The 9,808-nt window shown below is 48.9% G+C and overlaps 1 protein-coding gene and 1 pseudogene across 1 annotated transcript in view; one reads left to right on the top strand and one right to left on the bottom strand.

The window, feature by feature from the left end:
* Positions 1-4,726, top strand: part of LOC119326516 (transcription initiation factor TFIID subunit 4b-like) — a 16,282-nt gene extending 11,556 nt beyond the window's left edge. Inside the window, exons 5-13 of the mRNA XM_037600153.1 lie at positions 2,424-2,524; positions 2,645-2,732; positions 2,819-2,954; positions 3,051-3,106; positions 3,175-3,231; positions 3,316-3,456; positions 3,889-3,954; positions 4,027-4,246; positions 4,332-4,726. Of these exons, the coding sequence (XP_037456050.1) occupies positions 2,424-2,524; positions 2,645-2,732; positions 2,819-2,954; positions 3,051-3,106; positions 3,175-3,231; positions 3,316-3,456; positions 3,889-3,954; positions 4,027-4,246; positions 4,332-4,504 (1,038 nt within the window). The 3' untranslated portion in view covers positions 4,505-4,726. The remainder of the gene's footprint in view (positions 1-2,423; positions 2,525-2,644; positions 2,733-2,818; positions 2,955-3,050; positions 3,107-3,174; positions 3,232-3,315; positions 3,457-3,888; positions 3,955-4,026; positions 4,247-4,331) is intronic.
* A 152-nt stretch (positions 4,727-4,878) lies between these two features.
* Positions 4,879-8,264, bottom strand: LOC119326517 (annotated as a pseudogene).
* Positions 8,265-9,808: the final 1,544 nt, after the last annotated feature.

Here is a 9,808-nt window from a genome sequence, read left to right as displayed (position 1 = left end):
GAGGGGGCTCGTTGACGACGATGCGAGGCAGCACCACCGCAGGCAGGGGCGGCGGCGGCGTGCGTTCCGCCGGCAGGGCCAGCGCGTCCTGGGGAGCGACGGTGATGGTGGCAAACATGCGGGGAGCCACGACAGGGGAGCAAGCTGCCATGATAGTGGCGACGTGGTTGAAATATTGATTTACACTAAATACATACCAATTCACTTGGTAATTCCCTCTGATCTAGCCCCTGTTATGTGGGGGCAGTAGTATAAGCGGTGGGGCCGCCCTTAGGCGTGTGCAAGACAAGCCGGTGGTGCAACAAGGTGTAGGTTTCCTTTTCCCAGAATATTACCAAAGAGTTTGGAGCCCTTAAGGAGGTTTGGGGTGTCTCCATCTATGTAAGGGGATACTAGCTATTGAATAGGGTGATAATAAGTTACCAATAATTAGCGCCTTGCTGCGGGAATTTATATCAATAAATTTCCAAGAATAAAATTAGAATATATGAGAATAATGCCCCTCCACTTTCGGATATATGAACGGTAGCAGTAAATGGAGGTAGACTTCACATTATAGTGCATTGTTACCTTCTGGCTCCCGGGGAATGATTTGTTGCTAGAAAAAAAAGATGACATGGAAGGCCTGCATATGCTTGATGATGTGGAGGGAATGCATGTGGCGGAAAATGGAATATGAAGGGATGTTATGTACTTGATCATGTGGAGAACTACATGACATGCGTTGTGAGGTGGGATGTGTCATGTCTCATGTGTGCATGTTAGAAAAATAGAAGTAGTGGGGACCAACTATTTAGGTATACATAGGATTTCCCAGTCTCTCTCCCTCTGCCCTAGCTGCTGCACCACCCACACCATCTAATTACGGGACACAAGACCTCCCGGCCCAACCATCATATCTCATGAGTTGCCAGTTTTGTTGACACCAAACGGTTTGACAATGTGGATTGATTGAGCATCTACATCACAAAGTATGGTTGTTAGTCGTCACATGTATAGTTTCAAGACCATTGCTATCTACATCACAAAGTATGGTTGTTAGTAGTCACATGTATAGTTTCAAGACCATTGCTATCAAGGCATCACCCCGTTTACCATCATCTAATCGGTTGGGTGCTGTGAAATCTCACTTTTCATGGAAATGATTAGGAGGTACAGTCTGCAAAAATACCTGTTCAGGTGTTGTTGGATGTTGCTGGGGATGGACATGGCAGACACATGGGTCAGGCCCCAGCTAAATTAGCTCTCTACGAATCACATTGGCCCATCCTCTCTTAGATTAGGAACCTAATCTAAGAGGGTTGGGACTTCAGATCTCTTCACCTCTCGTTGGAGCAGCACTCCTCTTGTTGCATGTTGGATCAGGTGGACAAAACGGGACACTACAGACGGACGAGAAGACGCGAAGGCATGGCGGAGACTAAGGTGCTAGAGAGAAGCTCGTTTCTCCCTTGCCCACTCCTTGCTGGACATGTGTTTGAACCAGGGTGCCACAAGTTTACCGTTCTGCCTTGTACCTGTCAACAACAGTAACAATTAATTTAGGGAAGAAGCTCCTGAATAGTAAAATATGCATACCCACAAATATCTTGTAACCATAATATTCACAAAATTAACTAATACACCATCTGTAAAGAAACATAAGAGCGTTTAGATCATTACTTTAGTGATCTAAACGCTCTTATATTTTTTTACGGAGGGAGTACCGTGTACAATGTAGTACTGGGGATATTTTGTTAGCAATGTTTATGAAAATAGCATATGTAGAAATGCTCGTTTTTTTATAGTGCATACATGTAAAGTTCCACTCTTTAATTAGCATATTTAAGGCTTCGTCCAGACTTGGATCAGCTGAAGCGCAAGGTTTGTTTGCTATGCATTTTCTAAATGAGTGTTAGCCATCTACTACTATATCTGAATAGGAGCCCCTGCAGCCTCAGTGAGCCGCATCATCTGAATTGTTCTAGCCGTTGATGCAATATAGCCCAGCCATCTGCAGCCGTCTGGTCTCTTCTCATCCTTGTGTTTCCTCTCTTCTGCTCCACACATACGATCCCACGGTCACCGAAGCGAGCGGCTGCTTCCTCTTCTGCCTCTCGTAGCTGACGAGTCAAGAAATTTCCTCTTCCCACGGGTTATTACTCCTCGACTCTCCTCTTTCGTGAGGCTGCATCTTTCTCGAACCCCCATCTGTCTCCCTGTGTCGCTCACGCTGCCGGCTACCTCGCGGCGCACCTGCCTTCGCTCTCACCTCCTTCTGCCGCCCACATGCGCCTAGCCATGTAATCTAGTTAAAAATGAGGAGAAAAAAATGTAGGGGATTTGTGGCTCTATGCATTTTTCTCATACCTCAGAACTTCGCAATCTTAAAATGTCTTCTTCAAATATAATCTGTGCATCTACTCATCTGGCTTAACTGTCAGGCGGCCCCTAAAACATCTACACCACCTGCTGCAAGGACTAAGAAATTGGGTGGCCAGAAGAAATCATTGGAAACGGCTGGTTCAGCACCACCACCAACCAGGTTTCATAATTCACGTCATCCCACATGTTCCGTTTTATTATCTGATTCTGAATGTATTATAGCTTACGGAGTAGTTGCATTTTATGGATAACCCCAATCTGATTTCCTTTCTGTTTCTAGCAAAAGACAAAAGACAGCTGGAGCCTTCCAGGAACAAAGCATCGATCAACTTAATGATGTCACAGCTGTTAGTGGTGTTAATCTTAGGGTACGAATCTTCCTGGTTGATGTTTGGTTTCTAATACTACTTGTGTGTCTTGTTTATATTTTATTAGTACTTTTTTACTTCAATAGGAAGAAGAGGAGCAACTGCTCTCTGCCCCCAAGGAAGAGAGCCCAGCCACAGAAGCAGCACGGAGAATCGTACAGGAGGAGGAAGAAAACCTCTTTCTGCAGAGGGGCCCTCTTCTGAAGAAATTGGCAGAAATCGGTTAATCCCTTTGAACTTATATTGACACCATAAAACTGTATTTACATACACCATAAATATTTAAAGCAACACTGGCTGATGACATGTTTTTGGCAGTTCTTAAATCTAACTTGAAGAACGCTGGCGCTGATGTTGGACGTTGTTTATCAATGGTAAGTTGTTCATAGGACCGCCCGCCAGAATTTTGTGGCACTATGTCTAAAGCTTAACTCTTACTTAGTGTGTGGAGGAGCGACTGCGAAGATTCATAAGTACTCTCATAAGAGTTTCAAAGCAGGTTAGTCATTTCATATCATTCAGTTATCGGGCTGTGGTATAGTTGGGTATCGTGAGATACTAACCATGCTTGTCTTGTTGCTAGAGAACCGATGCAGAAAAGACTGGTCATCGACTAGTTATTACTTCAGATGTCGGCCGTCAAATTTTGCAGATGAACCAGAAAGCTAAAGAAGAATGGGACAAAAAGCAAGCAGAAACTGACAAGAACAAGAAACAGACTGAGGTGCTACATAATCTCCATTTTACGCATATTCAATTTGGATGACGGGCTTGTTCCTTTAAATTATCATGCCATTAGATGATTACTTGCATGGTGTCCGAAGTTAAGGATTAAGTGTTTTAAACAAGCACCTTTTGTTTATCCATGCGTTTCTGGAATTTATAGGCATGTTGGTTAATTCTAAATCCTCGAGAGGCTGTCAGTTCTAACTTGTGTCTTGATAAAAAAATTCCAAGGAGAAAATAAATATGAGTCGGATCAATCTAGCTGTTCTATATTGGATTACAATTTCGGTATCTTTATCGTACTGATGATGCTCTAAACTGAACAAGAGTGTTGGGTAATAAGTTTGCCCCTGGTTTCGTACTAGAAGATGTATGCACTCATTTATATAGCAAAATCTCATGGAAGTGTGTGTTGGCGAGTTGCATGCAGGATGGGGGCAGTGGTGGCGCAGAATTGGAGAAAGAAAAAGAGGAAAGCCGTCCAAAGAATGCGAAGGTAAGTACTATCTGATGTGATCTCTCTAGTTTGACATCTCTTCTTTTGCTGATATTCTTAGATCTCTTGCAGCCCAACAAAGAAGAAGACGATAAAATGAGAACAACAGCTGCAAATGTCGCTGCTCGGCAGGCAGTTGGAGGAAGTGATATGTTTTCAAAGTGGCAGCTGATGGCCGAACAAGCTAAGCAGAAGCGGGCACCAGCTCCAAGACCATCCCATGTATCTGGAAAAGGGTCTGCAGAACGCAGTGAGGCTTCAAAGAGGAGCCATCTTGCGGCATTCGGAACTGGTAAAGAGGCATTCTGGCATCATTTTCCCCGGCACTCTCTATTTGTGTTCTAAACTCAGGGCACACATCATACTGTCCATTTCAGGAGGCACGGAAAGGCAAGGCAAGGGTTCATTTGCGAATCGCCACTCGCATGGGCCTCAGCGAACTGTTTCCGTGAAGGATGTAATTTCCGTCCTGGAGAGGGAGCCTCAGATGACGAAATCGCGGCTGATCTATCGGCTGTATGAGCGATTGCCTGGAGAGTCCACAGATTAGGCTAAATTAGCCATTTATTTAGCAACCTGTAGTGTGTAAATGATGTGTGGCGGTGGCAAGGTAAGTTGACGACAGTGCCGGCTAGTTGACATTACAGATCTCTTACAGATAAGATGGTGCATAGCCACCAAAATTGGTCATATAAAACCCCAGTCTAAAAAGGGAGTGTTGTGATAGGAATAAGATCATCCAGTGCCTGTCGATGCACCTGACCTGCTTTCATCTGTTGTGTTCTGATGCAATGTCTCAGTTATACTCCCTCCGTTCGGAATTACTTGTCATAAAAATGGATGTATCTACAACTAAAATGCATCTAGATACATTCATTTCTTGGACGAGTAATTCCGAACGGAGGGAGCACTACTATGATAAATCTCCTCCCCTGGTTCCCATAGTTTGTTTGTACAAACTCAAGCTTAAATAACACTGGTCGAATCAGAGCCAGGGACAAACTGAAAAGGAAAATAAAGGGCCGCTGCTGTGGTCTAAAAGAACTCGAAGTCGAGGAACTTGCCGCCGGACTTCACCTCGGCGCCGATCACCGTCTTGCTCGCCGGAGGCTGCTGGGTCGCCCCGCACTTGGCCGGCGGCTCGGCCTCGACGTGCTTGGGCACCTCGGGAGGCGTGCTGCACCTGATGAGCGCCCAGTTGACGCCCTCGAAGAAGGGGTGCTGGTTGATCTCGGCGGCGCCCCGCTTGACGCCGAGCCGCTGCTGCGGCTCCTTGACCAGCAGGCCCCTGACGAGGTCCCTGGCGGCGTAGCTCGCCGACGGCGACTCCGGGAAGCGCAGCTGCTGGCCGACGACGTTGAAGAGCGTGGCGCGGTTGCCCGACCCCTTGAAGGGCGTCCGGCCGTAGAGCAGCTCGTGCAGGAAGACGCCCAAGGTCCACCAGTCGACGGCGCTGCCGTGGCCCTCGCCCTTGATGATCTCCGGGGCCAGGTACTCGTGCGTCCCCACGAACGACATGTCGACATCGACCGCGCCGCCGTCGGCTCCGCCTCCAGCTCCGGCACGCCCTGCCCCGGCTCGGAACCCTGCCGCCGCCTCCTGCTCCTCTGGCCGAACAGCCCGGGCATGAAGCACGCGGGCCGGACGCAGGCCGCGGAGGGCTCCATGCAGGCGGAGGGCCGCGCGCAGAAGGCGCCGCCTGCTCTCCTGGGGTCGGAGTCGCACGCCGGCGCCCTGACGAGCGCCGGCGACACCGCGCACTGCTGCAGCGACAGGTCGAAGTCGGAGAGCATGATGTGGCCGTCGTCGCGCACCAGCACGTTCTCCGGCTTCAGGTCCCGGTACACCACCCCCAGCATGTGCAGGTACTCCAGAGCCAGGAGCACCTCCGCAGCATAAAACCTGCCCAGAACACGCACTGATCACGTCAGCACTTCATCCGGAAGAAATAATCCAGTGTGGCTTAATGGCAATATGATCAGTACTAGCAGCGGTAATAATTACGTACTTTTAACAGACGATGGTGCTAGTATTGTAACTGTGAATTGAAACAAAATTGAGCATGCTGGGTTGTTTGCCACGCTGCTCATGCCGTAACTGTACTACATGCACCGATGTGTCCTGGTCCGTGGAGATCGCAGTGCAGTACCGTGTAAGAATCAGGGATCGTATGTTCATAAATACTGTACTGTTTTCAGCAGAGAAAGAAAATAATTACCCCACCGGGTACTGTACTCCACTCCTGGTTGTTGGCCTGGTGGCCGACTTTTCTCGTGTACCATTTCTTGATTTTATTTTCACAAAAACCCGATTAATATTGTAAAAATAAAATAAAGTAAAGCAAACATGGAGTATTAGGGTGGTAAAACTACACCGAATTCCAAAATTAAAAGAGCACTAGAGAAGATGGATGTTTACCGGAACACGGATGATTACCTCGCCGCGTACTCGGAGAAGTGTTTCCGGGGCTGGCGCTGCCGCAGCGCGTGCAGGCTGCCGCAGCGCGTGCAGGTCGCCGCCGGGGCAGAACTCCATGACCAGGCACGAGAAGCGGTCGGTCTCGAAGTGCGTGTACAGGGTGGGGAGGAAGGGGTGGTCCAGGAGCTGCAGGATCTCCCTCTCCGTCCGCGCCCTGCTCAGCTTCTTCCTGCTCGCCAGCGACGCCTTGTCCATCACCTTCATCGCGAAGTGGCACCTCGTCCCGCTCAGCTCCGACAGGTACACGCTGCCGATGTCGCCGCACCCTAGCCGCCTCAGCAGCCTGAAGTGGCTCATCCCGAGCGCGCCGCCCCGGGCCCGGACGGCGAGGATCGCCCGCCACCGAGGGTCGTTGCCCTTGTGAGGCTTGCTGGCGGCTCCCGTGATGTTGTTGCTGCAGCCGCTGTCGTCGCTGCCGTCGCTCGCTTGGCTCGCGCTGGTCTTTATGCTCTCCATTGAGCTGCCTCGGAAGCTGCCCTTTGCGCTGTCTTGCGTCCTCCCGGCGGTCACCACGGGTTCACTGGCAATGGATCCACTTCTGCTTGTGCTTGTGAGGCTGTTCCTGATGCCTGTGGCGGCGACGGCACCGGCGCTGTCACTGCCGCTATGGGGACTGCCATTGCCACTCGGAGGGAGGGATGCACCCCACACGCGATCCTTCTCCGACGACGACTGAGTTGAGGGCACGGCCTCGCCAGGAGGCTCTGGAACAGGGGCACCGGGCACCTTCATCTCTTCAACCAAAGCAACCACATCCGTGGCATGGACAGCGATGTCTTCCATGGACGGTCCTTTGGCTGACAGGCCTCGCAGCAAGCACCCCGGTGGCCCGGGCTTCTCGTCAACTGAAACATACAAGGTGCTCATAAGATCCACATCAATTGGCTCCGGCGGGTGGCTCGCCCCGGAGAACGAACTCCGGCCACCCTCATCCGACGATTCCTCGCCCCGGAACCGGAAGCTCTCCCCGCCTTCTGCCGACGGGTCCTTCTCATCCCGCTGCTGTGTGCCCTCCCCTTCCCTAGCTGCATCTATCACTACTGATGCTGGCAACTCTAAATTATTTGGCTGCTGGGCAGTGGTCACTGAAGGGCCCTCTGGCTCGGCAATCTTGTCAACCACCTCCATCAAACCATCACCGGCAATGTGTGGTAGCCCCTGGGCGATTCTGTCCACCAAATGAGGCAATTCTTCAAACAATCGACAGGACTAAAACTCGGGATAATGTTTTTGCCTTCTAATTTTCTTGGCACCAAACAAGGCTCCAGGAGCTGGGAGGCCCGCAATTTCTCTGCACTTGAAATGGCTCCCCCAAGATCCAGACTTCTCCTCCTCCCAGCTAGAGTGCAAATGCAGGAGCCCGAAGCAGTGGAGCACTCCTCCACTCTGCAGATAAACAACAGGAAGCAGCTTAGTGCGCCAAATTGGACATGAATTTGTTAGAGTACACCCCAAACCACCTATTAGGGCCAAGTTTCTTCAACCCTGAGCATCCGGAAGTCCTTCCCCAAAGCAAGCAAGAACCCAAATTCTGACCACGCAATCTACAGCGGAACTAGGCTTGGGACATTTTCCCACATAAATGAAGGCAAGCAAAGAAACGGGACACATACAGACTGGAGGGGAAAAGGGGGGGAAAACACACCTTAAATAAACAACTAAAATGGAGATCCCGGGGCGGCTCGGCTTGAGCTCGGGTTCTTGTTTGGCTCTCCCCGCCACTCTCTGCTGCTAGTCCCGAGCCGCGTCGCTGATGCGAGGAGAGCAAGGAAAAACTGGAAAGGGTGGACGCGTCGAAGTGGCACGGAAAACGGAAAACTGCAATTGCAATCACCCCATCAGTCCAACAATAACCGGCTATAGCCTTGCTATCACTGATTTGAAGGACCATCGTTATTTGACATAGCCCGCTATTAAAACAATGCATAGGTATGAAATTGAACGTGAAGGATATCCTTTTTATCATTAAGTCAATACAAAATACATAGTTCAAAAAAGCGCAGGCGTGCTTAAGGGTTGAGCGTTGGCATAACGCCTTGCTTTTTTTTTTTGACTAGAAACTGTAGGGTAAAACTAAAACCCCACAGCATATCAAAAGCTTTATTAAAAGGAGCACACAAATACAAAGGGAGGATTACAAGGGGTAATCAAACTAACCTAAAGAGAAAAGAAACAGAAACAGAAGATTACAAAACAAGGGCCTCAAGGAGGCAGAAAAAAAACCCATCTCAGGAGCTCATCCTTGTAGGCAGCTTGCACTCTATATTGCATCAAACTGATATCATGAATGAAAGCACATCTCCATTTATTAAACCTAGCTCTCTCATGCCTGAAGACTTTAGCATTCCTGATGATCCATATATTCCAGCATGCAATAAGAACCACTTCAGTGAAGAAGGGCTTCCCAAAGCTTCTTCTAGCATTGATAACCAAATCAGCCATGGAGTCACCAGATGACCAATCAACTTGCAAATAATTCCATACTCTGATACTGAAGTTGCAATTGAAAAACAAATGATCTCTGGTTTCCCTAGCCTGTAAAGGGCAAAGAACACAATTTACCCCATCATCCAGATGGCATTGCATCCTCTCCACCATGTCCTTTGTGTTTAATCTGTCCATAATGAGCATCCAAGCAAAAACCTTGATTTTCATTGTACAAGAGGACTTCCAAATCCAAGAGGTCAAAGGGTTAAAGCACTCTGATGCAAAAGTATGGGAGTAAAACATCTTTGGTTTATATCCCTTGGAAGTGCCATGCCAAAGCCAGACATCCTTGGACCCATGTGCTCTATTGTGTCCTTCCATCATAGACTGTAGAATGGTCAGGTCATCAAAAGCTTGGGCAGACAAAGGAAGATGGAAGTGCTCAAACACGTCTTGTGAGTCAAAGAACTCTTTAACAGTGATCCAAGGGTCCTTAGCATATGAAAAGAGCCTGCGGAATCTGCATTGAAGAGTAGAAACCTGTTGATGAAGCTGCCAGTTGTCTGACCACATGAGGGCAGTGTCTCCCTCATTTATCTGCACCCAAGAGCACTCTCTGAAGCTTTGCAGGATCTTACACATATCTTTCCACCAGAAAGAGCCACAATCAGAAGTTCCCTGGGACACCCTGCCATGATAGTAAGAGTCCCAGATTAAAGACACCCAGGGAAGATCCTTCTTATTGAGAAAGTTATTTGCATGTTTGAGCAGAAGAGCTACATTCTGAACACCAAGGCTAAGAATACCAAGACCTTCCTTGTTTTTGGCCTGCAAATAAGATCCCAAGCAGCAAGGGAAGGAGCAGGCTCACCCCTATGTTTCCTCCAGAGGCATTGCCTCTGAATTCTTTCCAATTGTTTCAAAATTCCAGCAGGAACAGCCAAACTGC

This window comes from Triticum dicoccoides, chromosome 6B (assembly GCF_002162155.2).
Source record: "Triticum dicoccoides isolate Atlit2015 ecotype Zavitan chromosome 6B, WEW_v2.0, whole genome shotgun sequence".
Lineage (NCBI taxonomy): Eukaryota > Viridiplantae > Streptophyta > Magnoliopsida > Poales > Poaceae > Triticum > Triticum dicoccoides.
The sequence above is the reverse complement of the archived record's forward strand: the minus strand, read 5'-3'. Positions and strand labels throughout refer to the sequence as shown.